General features: G+C 52.3%; 1 protein-coding gene across 1 annotated transcript in view; it reads right to left on the reverse strand.

Moving 5' to 3' along the window:
• The window catches only part of SMAD3 (SMAD family member 3), a gene marked incomplete at its 5' end in the record, with an annotated part of 114,668 nt that overhangs the window by 22,441 nt on the left and 71,410 nt on the right, over positions 1 to 20,817 (reverse strand). Inside the window, 3 exons of the mRNA XM_081113433.1 lie at positions 2,191 to 2,265; positions 3,591 to 3,722; positions 3,874 to 4,067. Coding sequence (XP_080969559.1) covers positions 2,191 to 2,265; positions 3,591 to 3,722; positions 3,874 to 4,067 — 401 coding nt within the window. The remainder of the gene's footprint in view (positions 1 to 2,190; positions 2,266 to 3,590; positions 3,723 to 3,873; positions 4,068 to 20,817) is intronic.

The raw sequence follows: 20,817 nt of genomic DNA on the forward strand, positions 1-20,817 counted from the left end.
CCTTCCAAAAAAACCAAGTGAGTGCCTTTCCACAGGGCACACTGGCACGTCCCTCCTCTGTCCCTGCACCACCGGGCGACGGAGAGTTGTTCACTTATTAACAGCCTAGTGGGGCTGGCTCCTCCCTGAAATCTGCCAGTCTGCATACATACGGCCCCTGTTCACGGGGGGTTGTTCCTGCTCTCGCCTGGGTTTCTTTTTCTCCCCCAGCACCTAATCCACTGGGATGTGGGAGAGCCTGGAAGAAGCAGAGCTTCCGAATCAGGGGCCCGGCCATGCCGCCAGGCATTAGCTGTGGGACTTGGCTAAAGAGTTTTAACCTCGCTGAGCCCTGACCCTCCCCCTCAGGCATAAGGGAAATCACCATCTACTGTGTGATCTGTAGAAACGAAGGGAGAGCGTGCATGTGAAACTGCCTTCCCCGTGACTGGTACATAGTAGGTGCTCAGTAAAGGCCGGCTTCCTGTTCTGTGGCGGCTCATGTAGACCCAGGAAGGCTACGGAACCTTCTCACTGCTCTGAGCAGACTTGTGTGTTAGGGAAGACCCAGGACCAGACCAGGTGATCCTCGGGCTCCAGCCGCCACATTTCAGCTGTCCATGAGCAACTGGACTGGTTTCCAAATGGACAACTTTGAGTGAAGAAGGGAGAATAAATAGGAGGCCCCACCCGCTCACCCACAGGCTGGCTGGGGTCCACAAAGCCCCATGTCCACTTTCGATAAATCACTAGTGTTCACAACAGGGCCCTGCAAGTACATTTATGGGAGGAGGACAAGAAGAAGGGAGAGGGGACAGAGAAAGTGGGGTGGCGAGGCAGGTCAGGAAGGGGCAGAATGGCAGCTGCTCAGCCCATATACAGACCCTCTCCTTTGGTCTGTTTTCTTTTGTAACAGTAATCATTCCACAAACATGAGGGCAGCAAGGAGGGAAGAGGGAAGGGAGAGTGAGGAGAAATGTAGCATCTGGAGAGATGCTGTTTAGCTGGCCGGCTTCCCATGCCAGCATTTAATGGCTGCAAGCTTGCCATGGCCACTTGGCATCGAGTACAGGAAGGTCTTCAATGCATTCCACTGGGTTCACACTGTCAGCCACTCACCCAGGGGGTGTGTGTGGGGAGGTGCTAAACCCCAAAGTGACACGATGCCCAGGCTGGGTATCAAGCAACTACGTTTACAGTGGACATGTGAGTTGCTTTCGTCCATCTTTCAGGAATCGCATACTCTCTTTTGGGCTGTGCGCAAGGCAGGTGGCTATGTTTTGTCTAGCGGCTCTGTGGGCACAAGGCATGCCCGCCATCATTGGAACAGAACATCTGCTTGGCTCCCTCCTCCTCACCCAACCGCACATTCCATGTGGCAGCTGGGGTTCAACTCCAGAAACCACTGGTTTGGAGCCCATTTGGTCCCATAATAAATGACATGGGAACATCTGGAGATGTGGCTGGAGACAGCTGGGGTGGGTCCCTCACAATAGGAACACATATCACATTTGGTCACCACACAAAAACAGATGCTCCGGGGGCCTGCCTCCACTGGCCAGCGGCAAAGACCTTCCCTCCACTCAGGCTCTGGAACTATTCCTGGTGATGGAGCCCACCCCATGGCCAGCAACATGGCACTGAGGCACAGCCCCTGCTGAAAGCCTGCAGTGGCTCCCCGTCAGCTCCCGGCCACACGTGAAGCCTTGAGGGGCGTGCCCTCCTGCATCTCCCCATTCTGGAGGAGTAGGTCACACTGACTGTTTACTGTCCCAAGAATGCACCAGGCTCTCCCGCTTGTGCCCCATGACTCTGTCTGGCACACCCTTTGCCTGACAGAACGACTTGGCTGAGACCTACATCGCTCTAAGACTCAACTGAAGAAAAACCTATACTGCAAGGTACTGCTCCGCCCCAGCACTTCCCCTCTAAGCTGGAATAGGGGCCCTCTCTGCGCCCCTGATGCCTTGTGGCGACTTCCATCAGGGAGCATAGAGATGCACAGTAACTGCTCCCTGTCTTGTCAGGCTCCCCACCAGCTGTGGGCTGCTCAGGCTCCTCCTCTATCCCCAGCCCCTGGCTGAGTGGCTGTTCTACAAATACTGGATAGAGGCGTGGAGGGAGGGTTGGAGAGAGAAAGAGGGCAGGAGGGAGGGAGGGAAAGGAGGGCAGGCGCTCGGGGTTCGGAGCGCACCCCTGCAGGACTCTGACCTGCATCCATGCTGTGGTTCATCTGGTGGTCACTGGTTTCTCCATCTTCACTCAGGTAGCCAGGGGGTGGGGTTTCTGAGAATCAGAAGGAAAGGGGTTATTAACTGGCCTCCACACTTGGAGAGAGATTTTTTTGCAAACTCTCGCACATTCGCACCCTGTGCCGGTAGCAGCGCTGGAGGAATCATGGGCCTCCAAGCAAGGACACAGCTCCTGGTCCCACTGTCCTCCGCCTCCCACCTCAGGCTCCCCACCCGATTGTTACCTCATTCCCACCCCTGTTCACACCCTCCCACTCCGAAGTCTGAAATGTCTGTTTCTAGAACCTCGGCCAGGCTGGCTTTACCCACTCCTTCGAGTTCCGGTTGAAGACCACCCTCAAGGGAGGCTGTTGACTTGCTGCAGCCTTGCCCATCCCTGTCCTCCAAAGGGCGACCCCTCAAACCAAACCGCACTCTGGCTCCGGCGCCGACTCCTGGGCAGGTGCCTGGTTATACGCTGTCTCTTTAGGGGACCGCTTAGCTTCCCAAGTGGCTTGCGAGTCCAGTGGCAGCAGAGACCGTGACCTGCTTCTCTGAATGACGCCCGGCCCTGACTGAGCTTTCTAAGCTGAATGAACACAGTGGGGGGCCTGCCCCTGGACAGCAGCGTCCGGTGCAGGATCTGACAAGGCTGGGGCTGTCAAGTGGGTCTCTCCTGGCTGCAGTGACCCACACGTACAGGCCCGCCGTCAACCTCGGCCCAGGAAACTCACTAGGGTTAAAGCTGGTCCCCATAGGACGCTCTGAAAGGAACACAGACAGCATGGCCACCACCCAGCAGCCACCGCCCTGCAGGGACCAGCCCACGTGCTGCGGGCTGTTACCCGAGACTCCGAGAGTGCTGCTGGTTCACGCTGTGTTTGCATGTCAGTGAGGGGCTTCTAAACGCTCCTGCACTCTCTGGGGCCCACTTCTCCCTGGGGAGGGAAAGCTCGAACTGGGCCTCCGCCCCCACCCAGGCTGTAAGCTCAGAGGCTGACTCACAGGCCAGCTCTGCACTTGCCCACGCGGCTCAGAGCACCCACGGCCTCGCAGCCCCTGGGCCGGCAGGGATCCTGCCTGACCTTCAGCGCCGGCCGGCCTCCAGGGCGGTGAGAGGAACACAGCATCGCTATTTCCGCTTCCAAAATAAATGACTGCGCTGAGGCCGGGCGGAAGGGTCACACCGCCACTCCTCGCAGCCAAGAAAAGCATCGTTAGTGAGCGGGAGCCAAGGCCACGGGTCCTCTCCCAACAGGGATGTGGTTCTGAGTCAGGGGCCAGCGCTGTGTGCTCAGAGGGGGTGACGGGGAGGCCAAGGGGGCCCAAGGGGAGCAGTGGGACCCATGTCCCCCGCCGGCCCGCACTGCCAGCACCCACCTGGAATATTGCTCTGCGGCTCGATGCCCGCGGGGAAGTTAGTGTTCTCGGGGATGGAATGGCTGTAGTCGTCCAGCGGCGGGAACTCGGCCGGGATCTCTGTGTGGCGCGGCACCAACACCGGAGGTAGAACTGCCCAGGGGAGACAGAGCAGACGTGAACCGAGGCCCTGCACCCCCAAATACACTGCAGACCCTCCCTCAGGAAGAGGAAGGAGGAGAGGAAAGGGGCAAGGGGAGGCGGTGACATGAAGCACCTGCAGACCCCAGACAGGGGGCCATACCTGGGGTCTCTACCCTCTGGTAGTGGTAGGGGTTCACGCAGACCTCGTCCTTCTTCATGTTGAAGGCGAACTCACACAGCTCCATGGCCCGCAGCTCATGGTGGCTGTGCAGGTCGGGCCATCGCCACAGGCGGCAGTAGATGACATGGGGGAGCCCTTTCCGATGAGACACCTGCAGCCGGCCATCCAGGGACCTGCCGGGAGGGGAGGGCAAAGAGAGACAGTGAAGTGGACGTGGCGTGCCTCCTCCAAAGTCCTGCCGGCTGCGGCCCGAGCGAGCCTGCTGGCAGGGACGGGAGCCCTCCCTCGCTCCCTTCTCCCCAGGGCGGAGGCCCGGAGAGCAGAGACCCGCTAACTCAGCGCTGGACCGGATCCCGGGAGGACACAGAGGCCCACCAAGGAAGCCATGCCTCCCGGGGCCACAGAGTGGGCTTGGCTCTCCCAGGCCCTGGGGGAGGGCTCACCCCCACCCACCCCTACATAAACGGAAGGGCACTGGAGCCCCGGTCTGCACAGGTCCAGGAGCCAGGGGAGGTGGGCGGGGCAGGGATGAACGAGAAAATGAGCTCTTTAGGTGTGTGCGCGGGTGACCGAGCACACAGCATGGCTCTCATCGCTCTCCACACTCACCCAGTGCCTCCCTCACACATCAGAAAACAAGAAAAACAAACACAAAAACAACCTCAAACATCTCTTTCTCAGGTGATATTTGTGATGAGTCCGGGAGAGAAAGAGGGACACTAAAGGGGCTTTTAAAAGGCGAGCCTACACCTCCCAGGAGTGCCTCTCAGTGTGAGGGGTGGTTGCAGGGGGACCCAGGTGCCACCCACAGGGCCGTGCGTGGGCCGAGCAGAACACACCACACTCGGTTCTGAGACGGTCCCCAGCCCAGATGGGCCAGACACACGCCAAATGGCAGTGCCCTGTCCCTGTCAAGCCACGTCCTCCGTGGTGACCAGCCTTCGAGCAGCTGGGACCCCCTCCTCTCAGGCCAGGCCCAAGTGTGGTCCGGGACCAGCAGGTCGGGTCCACGGAAGCCTGTGTAAAAGGTAGAGCCTATCCAACCGACTAAATCAGAACCTTCCTCTTTATAAAAACCCAGGTAACTGCATGACAAGCACGTTGGGCAGCAGACGGGACTGGGGAGCTCAGGACTGGCAGGGGCACCATCAGCCAAGAGCAGGTGGGCAGGCAGGTGGCTTCCGGAGAGGAAGGAGGCTTCAGGTGAAGCTAGTCCCACACAGGTAAGGGGAGTCCAGTCACACACACAATATTAACATGTATTCTATGAACACCTACTATGTGTGGCACCGGGGAGAGGGTAGCGGGCACAGCTTTTCTACAGCTGGGCGGGGCTGGCCCAGAGGCATTTGCGAGCTTTCCCTCGCTGTCCCCATGTGACGGAGGGCACCCGTATGCCTGAATAAATGGGACTCATGGGCACTCTGTGAGGAGCAGGCAGAAATGGGGCAGCCAGTGGACACGATGAAGGTGACGGAGGCCAAGGTCTGAGTGTGAGGTGGGCTGTGACGTGGTCATCGTGGGTTTTTGTAGTTGAGGGACGGGAAAGAGGGTCAAGAAGGGGGTGAAAGAGGACAGAAGGTTATCAGATCCGTAGGCAGAGAACTTTTGTTTCCTGGTTCCTCATCCAACCCTTTCTATGTTTGTGGGCTGTTTCCTCGGGGCCTGAAGAGCTTGGCTGTCTATTGGAACAACTATGTCACAGAAAGCTCCAGGCAAAGAGGAGGGAAGGAGGAGAATGGAGGAGAAAGGGATTAAAGGGGAGGGGTACAGGGGGAGGGGAGAGGATAGGAGAAGCTGGTGGAGGGGAGGGAGAGAGGAGGGACGCAGAGAGGAAGGAAGGATGGATGGGGGAGGAAGGGGAGGCCGCAGAAGGGGGGACGAGGGTAAGAAATGTCCTTCAGGTCAAGTAAAACAAACTGAATAGATGCATTTATCTCTGTTCTGCCCCAAACAATAAGTAGGAAAATAGCAGAAGTGGAAAACAGATGATGGAATGGGAACAGACAGCAGAGTGGAGAGAGCTGAAACCAAGCACCTGTCAGAGGAAGCCAACAAAAGTGATTCCATTGGCGCCTCAGAACCTGGGACTAGGGAGTTGAAGGTACCACACACTTCGCAGGATGAGGCTGAGAACAGGGGGATGGGTTGAAAGCTTATAGAAGAGGCAGTCAGATCCCGTGCCCCATTTCCAAGCCCCCACCAACAGGGCCTCCCCGATCCTGTGAGAGGCAGGTTTGCTCTCTGCAGAAAATAAACTGGAGAGGGGGCTCTGAATGGGGCCACCAGGGCACAATTTGGGATGAAGGTCACATGAGGGCTGGGATGAGGATTCCTGGAGGCTCCCTTGCTCACTTGGGACCCAGAACAGTGACGAATGGTCCGTGTCCCCACCCCTTCTGATGAAGAAATTAAACAGCTCAGCCCACAAGGGACCTGCAATCTGACATTTGGGGACCCCCCCCCCAACAAAATGACCCTATGCCTGCCAGCTTCCCCTATACAGGGTAGTCCACCAGCCACAGGCTGGAGCATTTCATGTGTTTTCATTGCCTCGCTCTTAAATATGAATGCACAGCCCAAACCCAGCATTTTAAAGAAAGCCACTAGCAGGAGGCACAGAGGAAGAAATAAGGAGGGAGGGAAAAGGCAAGTCTGAGGCAAGAAAAAGGAAACTTCCAAAGTAAATAAAACAAAACAAATACTACTCTCAGGGAAATAGGATATTGCAATCCTAAAATAGGAACCTTTATAGACTATTAAAAAATAAAACCTCTTGGAAACAAAAAAGAATATAAATTTAAAAATGCAAGAAAGAATCAAGTCAAGGACTTCTTGAATTCTTAAACTATTATTTACATTAATTATTTTGATAATATAATTAATTTTTTAAAAAACAAGGGAGCTACAGTAATCAAGGCAGTGTGGTCATGACAAAAAACAAACAAACAAATCCCCTGAGAAACAGATGATGGCACCTAAGAAAGTCCAGAAATAGTCACATATATCTGGACAACTGATTTTGGACAAAGGTCCAAAGACAAAGAGAAAGGGCAGTCTTTTCTATAAATGGAGCCAGGAGAGCTGGGTATCCAAATACAAGGAAAATGAACTTCCATCTACACTGGCCCCCAGTACAAAAATGTGCTGAAGTGGATCCTGATAGAAAGCCTAGCACAAGGCAACCTCTAGAAGGAAAACAGGAGACATGCTCTGTGACCTTGCGATAGGCAAGCACTGCTTAGCTCTCACACCAGAAACACCTTCCATTTTTAAAAGCTGATAAATTCGACTTTATCAAAACGTAAGCTTCTGGTCCTTGAAAGTTACTGTTAAGAGACTAAAAAGACAAGACACGAATTGGGAGAAAACATTTGCAAAGTACCTATCTGATCGAGGTCCTATGTCTGAAATATATAAAGAACTCTATAAACTCAATATTAAGAAAACAACCAGCCCAACTATAAAAAACACACCAAGAACAACAAAGTCATTTGACCAGGATCACAGGGCAGTCTGCACAAGGCCCAAGGGGGAGGCCGACACTCCTGGCGGCCAGGCTGGACCCAACAGAGACAGCCATGCTCTCCAGCTCACAAGCACGTGACCCCTGGGCTGGCGGGGCAGTATTTTCCAGAAGTCATCCGGTCCATGCCCCTGCTTTGGGGCCATACAATCCCTAACTCATGACATGGATGGCATCTCATTCACTCCCAATGCATCAGCGACAGCTCCTCTTGGTTTACCCTGGGCTGCCCAGAGCCAACGCTGGTAGTCCTCCTCCTCCCCTGTCCCACTCAAAACACACGCCGATGCTTTCCAAAGTAATACTAGCACATGGGGAGTTTCAGCTGCTGGATTTAATTTAGCTGATGTGTCCGTTCACACCCTCATGAGCCTCAGAGGGCACCAGGCCTATTTTAAGTTAATCCAATAAATAGGTCTTCATTCTGAGCTGATGTTACCATAACATGCTCCGTTGCAGGAAAGGATCCCTTTGTGACACGCTCTCCTGACCCAGCGTTTCTTGTGGCCCAAGACCAGTTGCTGGGCCCAGACAGTCCCAGGAACCTGCCTTCGCCTCCTCCCCATCTGTGACACAGATCTCTTCCACACCCTGGCTTTCTGACGAGAGACCCCCTGAAAGTCTTTCTCCAGCAACTCCCTCCAGCTCCTTTGACAGAGGTTTTAATCCTTAAATATATTCTTCACCAGCTGAACCATTTCCTGTGGCAGGAAATTAGGTTTCCTCCCATTGGCTCCAAGTGGGATCCATAAAATATCCCAAAATGGTGGTGGGAGCCACAGCCAAGGATGTGGACATGCGGGAGTCCAAAGCCAACAGTGAGAGGAAGCCTGCCAGAGGCTCCCGGGGGGAGAGGGCAAGGCTGGGCCCACCTCCTGCCGCATGCCACTCGTGTCCTCTGTTGCCAGGGACCATCTCCCCACAGCCATCTGGAGGCCAATGTGAATGCTGGTGGATTTGGACATGGGTGTTAGGGAGAAGAGTGGAAGCAAAGAACATAAGCTCCAGAAACACACAAAGATCTATCCAGCATGAACCATGTGCCAGGCACACAGCTATCGTGTGAGAATAGGAAACTGACAAAGCCCAGTATATCCTGCCCTCACCAAGCGCAGAGAACTTAAGGGGCTTGCCCAAGGTCAAATAACTTGTGAAAGGCAGGGCCAGAATTGAAACCCAGACCAGTGCTGAGAAATGGAGGGTGAGGAGTGGGATGAGCAGTACTTTTTCTGCTACCCCATGCTGCATCCCTATCAGGGAGTGGACCTCTTAGCAATCATCAAATAGTTCTGAACACCTATCATATCCCAGGCACTGTGCCGGTTACCTGAGTCATAGAAGTGAACAAAAAGTAAATTTGTGAACACTATCGTATTTCCACTGAAACTGATTTTATTTAGCGCACATCCAATGCGAAAATTTCTAGCTTCTTTCAGAAACAAGCTTTCTCTTGTCCTATTTTGAGTAGTAGTAACAACAGTGGGCAGAAGTTACTGCCACGCTATGCCAGGCCCTGTGCTGGCCACTTGATGTCTGCAGTAGGTGGAATTAGCCACCCTCTCTGTACCCTTGCCCTTTGCTGGATGGCTTTGCTGCTCCTCCTACCATGGGTGGAGTGTACGTCCTTGTTCCTTGACTTTGGGCTAGGCCAGTGGTCGGCAAACTGCGGCTCTCGAGCCACATGCGGCACTTTGGCCCCTGGAGTGTGGCCACGAAGTTTCAATCGCATTGTACGTGTGCGCCCACACGTGGTATTTTGTGGAAGAGCCACACTCAGGTGGCCACAGTTTGCTGACCACTGGGCTAGGCTATTGCTTTGGTCCATGAAACATCAGCAGGAGGTAAAGTACCATCGTGTGTTTCTGCTTGCCCTCTTGCACCACCTCTGCCCTCACCATGGCAAGAGCCGTTCTGGAGCAGCTGCTGCCCCTCAGCCTGGGCCCAGGAACCAACACAGTTGGAAGAGACTGAGCCAATCCTGCAGCAAAGGGCCACGCCCAGGTGAGCCACAGAAGCATGAGTCAGCATAAACCATCATTGTTTTGGGGTGGTTTGTTACCTAACACTAGCTGACTGCTACACTGACTCCACCACCAGTCTTTCCAATAAACTTGCAAGTTTTACTGATGGAGAAATAGAGTGTCTGAAAGGTCACCCAACTTTGCAAAGGCCCAGAGTTCATCTAATGTGAGGGCAGGCTTTGTGACTCACTCTTCCCTAACTGTAAATGGCAATAACGCTATTTCCTGACCATGACTAGAATACCATGATATGACTTGACCATTTCAGAAGGACATCGTTTTTATTTCTAGAGAACAACCTCCCTATAGGCTTTCGGAGTCAATTTGCATCAAATATGAACTTATACCCAAATGCTCAACTAATGTTAATTTCTTGAAGTGGCCCAAGTAGCATATTGATAACTCAATATGTTATCAATATCAATCCAAACCTCTGGCATCCATTTCAATTCAATTTATTCTTTATCTTTACTTTTCTCCTAGCATCTGCTATATGTTGGTGTAAGAAAAGGGGGTTATTTCCCATCTTGGGTCGGATTACCAACTACTACCACAAAACCACACTCATGCCCATACTTCCCAGAACATGCAGGCTGCAGCTGGCAGGTCCATCTGCTCTGAATGCCTATACTTCCCACACCAATGGGATGAGTCCTCACCTCTTCCCCTTGTACAACAAGCCAGCTAGCCTGCTAGCCCATGTTCACAGACCCACAAGAAAATCTTTGCACTCCACTCTTCCTGAGCTTTGTATTTTATGTGGGTTTTATTTTTGTTTCTTTTTCTCATTCAAAATAAAAACAAGGTCTGAACGACTTCAAGTTTGAGTTAGGTGTGCACTCATCAAGCCTTCTAAGAGGCAAAACAAATTCGGCTGGAGACTTTAAAAGGCCGCTGGCATGGGGTCCACTTGGCCTCTGAGCAGGGGTGGTCTGTCCTGAGATATCGCTCTCTCTTCTGCACCTTAATATGCAAGTTTCAGAAGGTGTCTCCAGTCCTCCACGCCATGGACAGCCCAGGTCAGCTAGTTGATAGAGCAGCAAACAGAAAAGCCCTGAAAACTCGCCTGCTGAGAGTTTTTATTTGGGGGTTCACCCAGGATCACTTCCTTTGGGTAAACATAGCCCCAAACCAAAGCTTCCTTTGTTCTGAGCAGAAGACCTGCTGGGGGCTGTGTGCCGAGCCCCCTGGCTGCAGGTGGCACACCGCAGAGGCCTCCCGTTCAGGGAACAGTGTCCTGCTCAGCTGAAGCTCTGGCAACTGGCAGTCCACCCGAAACCCACTGTGGAGAACGACAGACCGCTGGCACCTGTGGACCCTTGAGAGCATCTTGCCGAATCCCTCCCTTCTGTGGTTGAGGAGACCGAGGCGGATGTGTTAAGAACCTCCAGGTCACCAAGCAAATGAACTTGGAGCACGAAGGCAGCCTCCCGACTGCTATTTCCCTGCAGCTGGGCTTCCCCGCTGATGAGCCTGTGAAGCGCGAGTCCGCTCTCCCGCCTGGTGAGTCAAGTACGACGAAACATATTCTTTTTTTTGGCTGTACTGAATCTTAAAGTTGCCTGAAGGTCTCACGCTTTAGGATGGCAAAAGCTGTTTTCAAAAATGAGCTGAGCAATCGGTGCCTCTGGGTGGACAATGTACACTGTAATTCCTGTCCTATCATTGCAACTTTCTGAGGTTTGAAATTATATTAAAATAAAAAGAAACTGAGCTTTGAGCTGTATGCTGAATATACTATTCCCAGACACTTTCAACATTGTCTTTGGTGGTTGGTGTTTAAATAAAAAGCAACGTCTCCAACGTCAGCGTGTTCTGTTCATTTGGCACCACCGAGAAGGCCGCTGGCTAGGTGAGGCTTGTGGTGGGGCAGGTTCTGGATAATGGAGGATTCGCTGGCAGCTCTGCCGCAGTGACCACACGCTCTAGCCCAGTGTCGTAAGTGTCCTCAGCAAGTTCTGGAAGTACTTGAAGCACGTTTTTAATGTTCCAGTTTAGACTGGCCCCTGAGGAGCTGCAACCGGCATTTCACAACCCTGATACCAGTCATTGAACCATTTCCACCAAGAACAGCTCAATTCCCATCTGAACTCGCAGATGGATCATATCCGGTGTTCCAGGCTGCCAAGTCGGGGGAACACCCGTCAAATGCCCGGCTGAAGCCCCCGTGCTGTGCTTCAGAGCGGTGGCGAGTCTCTTCTCCACTCCTCCCCCGGAGACTCTGCCAGCAGCCAGGTCAGGGCCACAACAAGTAGGGGCTCGTGGGGCCTGGAGTGTGAGTCCCAGAGGGGGCAGGAGCCTCAAGGGAAGAAGCCAAGGACCAGCGGCCCTGCCCTCTGTGGGGGGCTGAACCCCACAGGAAACACGGGACGATCACCTGGCCCTCTGGGCTTCCTTCCTTCCGAAGGGCTGGGGATGGGCACGGAGCGGGAGGCTGATTTATGGAGAAAGCTCGGCGTCCTTCTAATCACTGGACAGCACACGCACACGGACAGCTTTCCCACATCCGGCTATGAGAAAGGCGAGCCCCACTGTTTCTCAACCTTAGTGCTCCCAACGTTTGGGGCCAGATCACTCCTTGGGAGGGGGTGCTGTCCTGTGCGCTGTAGGATGGTCAGCAGCATCCTGGCCTCTGCCCACCAGAGGCCAGTATTGGCCCCACCCCCAGCTGTCATAACCAAAAATGTCTCCAGATATTGCCAAAAAGTCCCCTAAGAGGCAAATCACTGCCCTGGGTCCCTTGAGAACCATGGGTAAAGAGAAGGTTCTGGGAGGTGGGTGGAGGTCGGGGAGAACTGAAGCAATTCATAACTCAGAGTTAGGTGTTTTCTGGTACTTCTCAGGGGCTACAGGAATGCTATGGGCTGGGGACCCCTCTCCCATTTTACAGGTGAAAGATTCATGGAACGTTGGATAACTTGCCCAAAGATGCCAAGAACAGCAAGAAGAAGTGCCTGGCCTTGAATCTGGGTGTTACACCCCAGACCTGGTTCCCTATGAATGCAAAACACAGGGTTCACTGTGTCAGAATCATCAGAGATTCTCCTTGGGCTCTGGGGAGACTGCTGTCCCTGTCCCCTCTTTTCCCCATTGCAAAGAAAAGTAGTGAAATCTTAAAGGAGAAGGAGGGAAACGAGAAGGGGGAGGAGGAAGAGAAGAGGGGGATTTCATTTGTAAGCTTTCTATTTAACAGCTTCCGTTTCACAAACTCTTTTCTCCAAACACCAATTTGATGGGCATGGCTTTTTCTCAAGTGTCAGGATCACAGAGGTTTCAAACCAGAAACCGAAGATGCTACAGAGACCTGGGCTGGTCTCTGGTTGATGGAAGAAGGGGAAAGAACAATTATGAGGCTTCACAGAACTTTCTGAACGGCCATTTCACTCTGCCAGTTGACATTCACTGGGAGTGGAATTAAGCCTGAAGATCATCCTCTCATTTGTTTTTAAAGAGATCGCTCCTGGCCCATTCAGGATTCTCACAGTTCCTGGCAGCCTTCTGATGGGCTTAAGGCAGAAAGCACACTTCACCCCAGCTTTCACAACCCCCAACCACAAAGCACACCTCATAAAACACAGGGAGTCTGAAATGCAGTCATGGATCCAGGTGCGTTTAGACACCTCTTCTCATTGCTCTGGTGCTGCCGGCCCCCCTGGGCAGGGAGACTGCTCACCAGCCAACACTTAGAGCAGCGGTTCTCAACCTGTGGGTCGCGACCCCTTTGGCGGTCGAATGACCCTTTCACAGGGGTCGCCTAAGACCATCCCGCATATCAGATATTTACATTACAATTCATAACAGTAGCAACATTACAGTTATGAAGTAGCCACGAAAATAATTTTATGGTTGGGTCACAACATGAGGAACTGTATTTAAAGGGCCAGAAGGTTGAGAACCACTGACTTAGAGGCTCTCTGTTTCCAAACTGCTTTTGGGAAACGGATTCATTTGTATTTTCAATTTGGGGGGGAATCAAAATAAAATGCCAGACTGAACCCACAGGCCCAAAAAGAGTCCTTCTCTCTGTGACAGAGTGAAGCTCCATCTAACTCTGGAGGGGAAGCTGAGAAGAAAGAGCCTTTGGAGACTGTTAGGTAATTATCTTGGCTTCAACCCGCTCCTCTGCCTAGAAGAAACAGGCTTAGAGGTGGCGAGGGGGGTGGAAATACAGACCCCAGCCTTCTGTTGATGAAAGCCTTGAAACTTAGAAATACGTTTGCACTCCTGAGAAGTAAAAAGAGCAGAGCAGCAGAAACTCACCTCCCCTGGCAAGTGTTCCTCTCGTCTTATCTGCCAGCGAGCTTCTGTGTTAGCTCACATCACTACACAAACAATTCTTATTACGAGACTCTTAGTCACTCTGTTTTTCACTTTCTTCCACGAAGCAGCGACCATTAAGGCCTGAATATCCTCTCTGGGCCGCCTCTCCCCAGCCCCGGTTCCCAGCCTCCCACCTCCTGCCCCACCTCCCACCTCCTGCCCCACCGGCTTTGCATGAATCCAGTCCCTGAATCACTTCCTGTGGGCAGGCTGCACGTTCAGAGCGGGGTTTTCTTTCTTCTTTTTTTGGAGAAGATTCTCACAGACATTTGGGGTTAAATGAGTGAAACCAGGAGAGGATGACTGGCTGTCTTATCCTATCAAAACACATCAAAGTTTCCAAAGACTTACAGAAAAATGGCGGCAGGCATTCGTGACTCGGGGAGTTGGGGGTGCGGGGGGGGGAGGTGAAGAGGGCAAATAAGGAGGTTTTGTGTTAATTGCATAGTTTGTACTTTCTTCGTGATGAGTCACAGGCCAGAAAGATAAAACAGTGTCACAGGCATTACAGAGCAAGCACAGGGGAAACTGGCAACTCGGTGACATTCACACGGGAGACGTGCTTGCTCAAGCTCCAACCTCACAACAATTCCTGGTGAAATACCATACAATATGGGCTGGGAAAGGAACGTTCTAGCATTTCAGTCTTCACCACATTTACAACTCTTTCCCTATTTTTAAAAGGGGCCCCGAAGCCCTTAGGCTCCTCCAACCTTTCCGTTCAGCCACCGTGGGGGAGCTGAGGCAGGGAGGGGTGGGAAGCAGCTACATTTTTAGAAGACATTAGTTTAAGGACCATGAATTTAAATAGCTACCTTTGTACCCAGAAAATGCGGCATTTGCCGGATACCAACCTCTAACATTCGACAAGCACTCTGCCTCTTCCTGGACCAGCACTTTATAAGCTTACATAAGCCCTTTCCATCTCACCAGTAACAAAGAACACGTCCTGTATATTCTGGGCACCCATGTCCTGAGGACAGTGAAGCAGCCAATTAGCATTCCTTTCAGTCTAAGGGGACAGGCTTCCTATTGTGCCTAAACAAAAGGTTCTGGTTCATTGGGGGCAATTTCACCTAAGACAGCAATGGACCCCTATGGGCAGGAAGATAGGAATTCCAAGTAAGCAAGCCGGGAGGATTCAGACAGGCCAGGGGAGCACTCACAATGTCAGGGTGGCAACAGCCAGCTGCTTAAGCTGGCCTCATCCATTCAATGGCTCTCGGCCAAAAGCTGCATCCCAAATACAGAAAGGCTTCCAGGTGAGGCCCCTCCCCTGGTCCTGGACACTCACAACCCCCGCACCAGCCCGCCTAGTCCCAGTCAAGATTCACATAGTACCTGCCCACCCACTGCTTCATCAGACGCACCGCCCCCCCCCACACACACACACACTTCCCAAACAGAAGGAATATTTTTCAAGGTCTGATTTACAGGTTCGGAAATTCAAAGTGTGGAACTCGCCCAAGGAGCAGAGGTAACTGCTGCAGCCACGCACAGGCCCTGGGCTTCGGCCTCCCCAGCACAGACCGTCAGCCAGCGGCAGCACGCGGCGGCCACATGTGGGTCCACAGGCTCTCTTCAGCCCCGTGACAGACCCCGTTATGCCTCTAGCTCAAAATTCATCCCATTTTGTGTCTCTTTCTGCAGAATGATCTCTCTCTTTGTCCCCCCCTCCTCAAAGGCTTACAGTCCCTAACGTCCTACACTCACCAAGCGGAGCGTCACTTAGCACGGAAGACCTGCTACCACTAAGCAGCCTCACGTGTCTCTGGCTTCCCTTCCCACCGAGGGACGGGAGCTCCTTGAGGACGGAGCACGGGGCTTGCATAGCGCATTTGCTCACAAGTAGGTCATGAGTATGAAACTATTCCTGGGCACCAACAGTCAGAGGAGGCAGCAAACAAACAAACAAAAGCCTCAGGCTGACCCCAGCCTTATAACCCAATCAGGGCATCAAGCCTGGTGGCGAAGGGACCCACAGTCGCACCTCACCACCAGAGACCAGAAATGCGTTTTAAGCAATCCCTTGGTCTGGAGAAGTGCAATTAAAAACAGCAGGGGAATGGCAACCTCACGTTGTTATGCTAAAGCAGCCAGTGGGGAAAGGCACTTGGAACCAGGAAGTCTGCCCATTTCACTTGCCATCGGAAAGAGACAAAGTCATTTGTGACTTAGGAGGCCTTAGGCAGACAGGAGATAGGAGGCACTGCAATAAATTCACTCAACAGGTATTTGTTGAACAGAGATGTTAGCAGTGTTGGATTTACTAGAAGAGAAAGCCTGCATACATCTGGGGGAGTGGACTGGAACATTAGTGGTAGCTGAGTAAGGGGCGGGGGTGGGGGGAGGGAGGTGTCTCCAGGTATGGGTCATCCCATGGGTAAAATGATGGGCTCAGCACTGACATTCCACAGACCTGTGAAATTCTCTAATTTGAAGTGGAAAGCAGCTTAAAGGTGGCTCTGTCTACACTTTCCATTCCTTTGCTGCCTTTAGGCACGTAGGGCCTTGGAGAAAACAAACCTGAATCAATAGCAGCAGAGCAAACACATGAGCAAGAGTGAGGACGACCCACAGAAAGCCCTTTCTCCTCTGCTCTGCGTGGGTGAGAGAGAAGCTGCAGAACTCGGCCTCTTTCTGCAGGTGAGAAGCAAAACAACACAAATAGCCTCTCAACCCTAGCAGCCATATCAGCAAAACAGAGGCAGTCGTGGCTGTGATGTGATAGGAAGGCATTAACCTGGTATCAAACCGCTTCCTGACAGAGAAGATAGCTTTAAACCAGGAAGGTGAGGGGGTCTGCCGATTGCTGACCTCGAGTGAGAGGTCACGGAGTGGAGGCAATGGCTGCAGGCGTGCTCACCTCTGTGGCTGGCGGGCTTTGGTGGAATTCGACCCGACAAGAGTGAACACAGATGACCTCTTGTGGTACAAGAGCCACAGGCCTTCAGAGACGGGGGTGGGGGCTCCGAAGATCAGCCATTTCACTGTACCTCCCTTTCCTCCCCACACATGGGGAAACTCAGGCCCAGAAGGGGACAGCATCTACTCAAGAATCCTTCTGAGTGAACTGGGTGTTCTTTTTCTGACCCAGGAATCCGTGAGCCCCAAAATCTCTGTGACCCAAAATGGAGAATTCAGCTGTCGGCTCACAAAACTAATACCACAGCACAGGGCTGGGGCTCCATCCCCGGCAGGAAGACCGGAGATTTCTGTGGAGGAGGACTGTGCTGCTGCATGTCCAACCTCCACACACCCAGCTGGGGCCCGGTGCCATCTCGGCCTGTCAGTCAAGTAAGCTGGGGGGGAGGGGGGGACGGGGCGAGATGGGGGGGGGGGGGGATCTCCCGGTTCTGCAAACAGTGCTGCTCCCTCCTCACCCCTCCTCCCTCCTCAGCCAGAGCGGCCAGAGCGCAGAACAGGCCTCCGCTGGGGCCTGGGGCGTTGGAATGTGACAATGGAAGGAACATTAAACAAGGGTTGAAGAAGTGAATTTCTGAGTTCTCCAACAGGACCCTTGGCAGGAGCAGAGCAGAGGAGGGGCCTTGGAGGCTGGGCCACTGGGCGCCTGGTGGGATGGGAGGAAGACTTCCCGGTGTTCCTTCTTCCACCCACTAGGAGCCCACCAGCTGCCTGGCTGGGACCAGGCAGCCTCCCCGCCTCAGGCAGATCCAGTTCCCGAGTCACCTTGGCCATTTCTGCAGATCTCCTGGGTGGTGTCTGTTCCATGTATTGGGCAGGAGGAGGGGTGGAGGAGTATCTCTTCCCCAAACACTGACCCAACTGTGTCCCCTCCCCACTTAAAAAGCCTGAACCTGAGACGAGGCTGCGGCTGGCTCCCCGCTCCGAGGGAAGGGGCGCATTCTCCTTTCTGCCCACTCAGCTTCAGTGACTTCAGTGATGTTCTACAGGACCACACAGGGACCATGGCTGGCACGACTAGAAGGTGAAGCTGAAGTGCCTGACAGCAACGTCCTCCCCGCCCCGTTCCAACTCCGCACCGATTCCCACTCAGCCTGGCCGCCCGGCTGTCATGGCACAGCCCCCTTCAGCACCGCATGGCCTCCCAGCCTCAGCTCCGCTGAGCAGCCACCTGCCCTGGTCCCGGGCAGCACCTTCACAGTCTGCTCTCTGCCAGGATTCTGTCCTGTTTTAGTCAACTAGTGTGTGGGGTGTGCAGGCACAGGCCCTGCTGCTCTAAGCATCTGCGAGGAGGGTGCCTGATCAGCCAGACTGTATTTATTGAGGACCTACTACGTGCCAGGCACTGGGTGAGTACCTCAGTTTCCTAACTTTGCAAAGGATCAAAAACTAATGGACCAAACCAGGAACCGTAAGATTCTGTGTGCAAGGAGAGCGGGGCCAAGGGCCCCTCACAGTTGGCGCAGGTCTGTCCTAATTTCTGCTTTACAGGCTCCTTGCACAACGCCACAGTGTTTGCCGCACCCGCCTCACCTTCATTAAAGAGGCAACACTGACCAGCGGCTTCCTATAAGCAATGTCTTTGCTAAGCACTTTTTATTTATACACTTTAATTCTATAAGACAGGGCCCCCTTTTCCAAAAGACGACCATGGAACTCAGAGGTTAAGATTCTTTCACAATAGAGCATCGGCCTGCAGACTGAAAGGTCCCAGGTTCGATTCCGGTCAAGGGCATGTACCTTGGTTGCGGGCACATCCCCAGTAGGAGGTGTGCAGGAGGCAGCTGATCGATGTTTCTCTCTCATCAATGTTTCTAACTCTCTATCCCTCTTCCCTCCTCTCTGTAAAAAAAAAAAAAAAAAAAATCAATAAAATACAGGTGGCTGACCTTCAAAAAAAAAAAAAGATTTTGCTTAGGAGGAAAAAACAAAAAAAGGATTCAGCTTAAAAAAAAAAAAAAAGATTCTTCCACAAAGTCACACAGTGAGCAGGAGAGCAGAGTGGAACTCTGAACTCGCAACACAAGCCCAGAGTTGTCGCGGTGTCATGCCGATACCCTGCACACCCACTTGCCTTGAAGGGGGACATGGCGGAAACAAGATGAGACTGGGAACTGAGAGCTGGATTCCAACTCTGCCTCCTCTCTTTGCCACCTGGGTGACTGTAGGCAAGGTGTCCCCCCGCTCGGGGCCAGTTTCCTCCCTGGGAAAGACTGGGGACTGGCGAGAGGTTCCTGTGACAGCTGCGTGTGGAAGTTCTGCATGCACTGAGGAGTGCTACACAAGGGTTAGGCGTCACCTATCACCTTTCAGTCACAGGCCAGGAAGGCCTGCCCAGCAAGGCTGCCGATCACCCACCCTGGAATTTTTAATTTATTCCTGGAACAAGTTGCTGACAAGTTGCTGACTGTGAGACTCGAAAACTTACTAGAAACATCATGTGGGGATAATTTATGGTGTCTTTTTTTTTTTTTTTTTTTAGGTACAAGCAGTTTTGAGCATAGGCTGAGAGAGTAACAATTTCCTTCTCAAGCCTACCAAATTTTGCCAAGTCTTCTCGAAACTCCCACCCTCACAGAGTCTGAAAGTGAAGGTCTACAGCAGTGATGGCGAACCTTTTGAGCTCGGCGTGCCAGCATTTTGAAAAACCCTAACTTAACTCTGGTGCCGTGTCACATATAGAAATTTTTTGATATTTGCAACCATAGTAAAACAAAGACGTATTTTTGATATTTATTTTATATATTTAAATGCCATTTACCAAAGAAAAATCAACCAAAAAAAAAGTGAGTTCGTGTGTCACCTCTGACATGCGTGTCATAGGTTCGCCATCGCTGCTCTACAGCATTGGCCTGGGTCTCCCACGGGGCAGGCTGGACCAGAGGTCCCTGAGGCCCCTCCTGTGATAATGTGACTATGAGCCAGAGGCTCGCTGCCTTTTCTCACACAGGGACTTCTTTCAAGAGAATTTCACTGAACAATGGGAAAGGGAGCACATTTCCAATTTCCCAGCAGCACTATTCCGCGCTAGTTCCTGTTGGCAACCCGCCAAGTGCCGGGAACATCACTCCCACGGTAAACTCCCGCCTCCCTGTGTGTGTGGCTCTGGGAGGGCGAGGGAATCCACAGGTTCCTTCCTGCCTGCACTCCACCCCCTCACGCAATGCTCTGAGCAGGAAGCGTAGGCATCACGGGACTGCAGAAATGCAGCCCTGAGATCCCGTCCCCACGCGGCCACAGAGAGCAAGGGCAGGGCAGGCACATCTGCTGTGAGGGTCTGCAGAGTCAGAAAACAGCGTCAGGGCCTGTCAGGCCCTAGAAGACCGTGGCAGGCAAGACTTCAACGTATCTGCAAACATGGCCGAGTTCCCTGTCTAAAAGCACCGCAGCTCTATCGCATGTAGGATGTGGTGCCACCAACTGCTGAGAAGCAAAGAACTACTGGGTGTGATGTGAAGAGCTTCTGGGCTCTGCAAGTACCAGAGTGAGCACTCAATACTGACTGCTTTAACAAATGAAAAGCCAGGGCCAAGTGAGTTCTAAATGAGTATTTGCTCTTTCAAAGCTCATTTTTTTAAAAAATACTCTTCTATAGGAAACTTTTAAAACAAACGAAAGAAAACACAAGTGTAGAAGTTGCCCGTTGACATCATATTTTATATCACCTACTTCTGATATTCTTCGCTAAAATTCTTTGCTGATTGCACCCTTAAGATCAAAACTCCTGTTTATTTCCATATAATGAAATATTACCCAGCCACAAAGAGGAATTCATGATTGCAACATGCAAAAACATGGACGAATCTGAAACCAATTATGTGATATGAAAGAAACAGACACGCCCCCCGCCCCCGCCCACCAAAGAGTATATCCTGTACAATTTAATTAATAGAAAAATTGAGGAAATTCAAACTAATCTATAGTGACAGAAAGCAAGTCAGTGGTTGCCTGGAGGTTGGGGGCAGCAAGCAAACAAAAGGGTGAAATGATAAAGGGCCAGGAAGAAAGTTTTGAGGGTAATGGACATGGGCATTATCTTGATTGGGTTGACGGTTTCATGGTATATACATACATGTATCATACTCATGGTATATACGTATGTCATCAAATTATAAACTTTCAATATGTGCC

This window comes from Myotis nattereri (assembly GCF_964212035.1).
Source record: "Myotis nattereri genome assembly, chromosome: 1".
Taxonomy (NCBI): domain Eukaryota; kingdom Metazoa; phylum Chordata; class Mammalia; order Chiroptera; family Vespertilionidae; genus Myotis; species Myotis nattereri.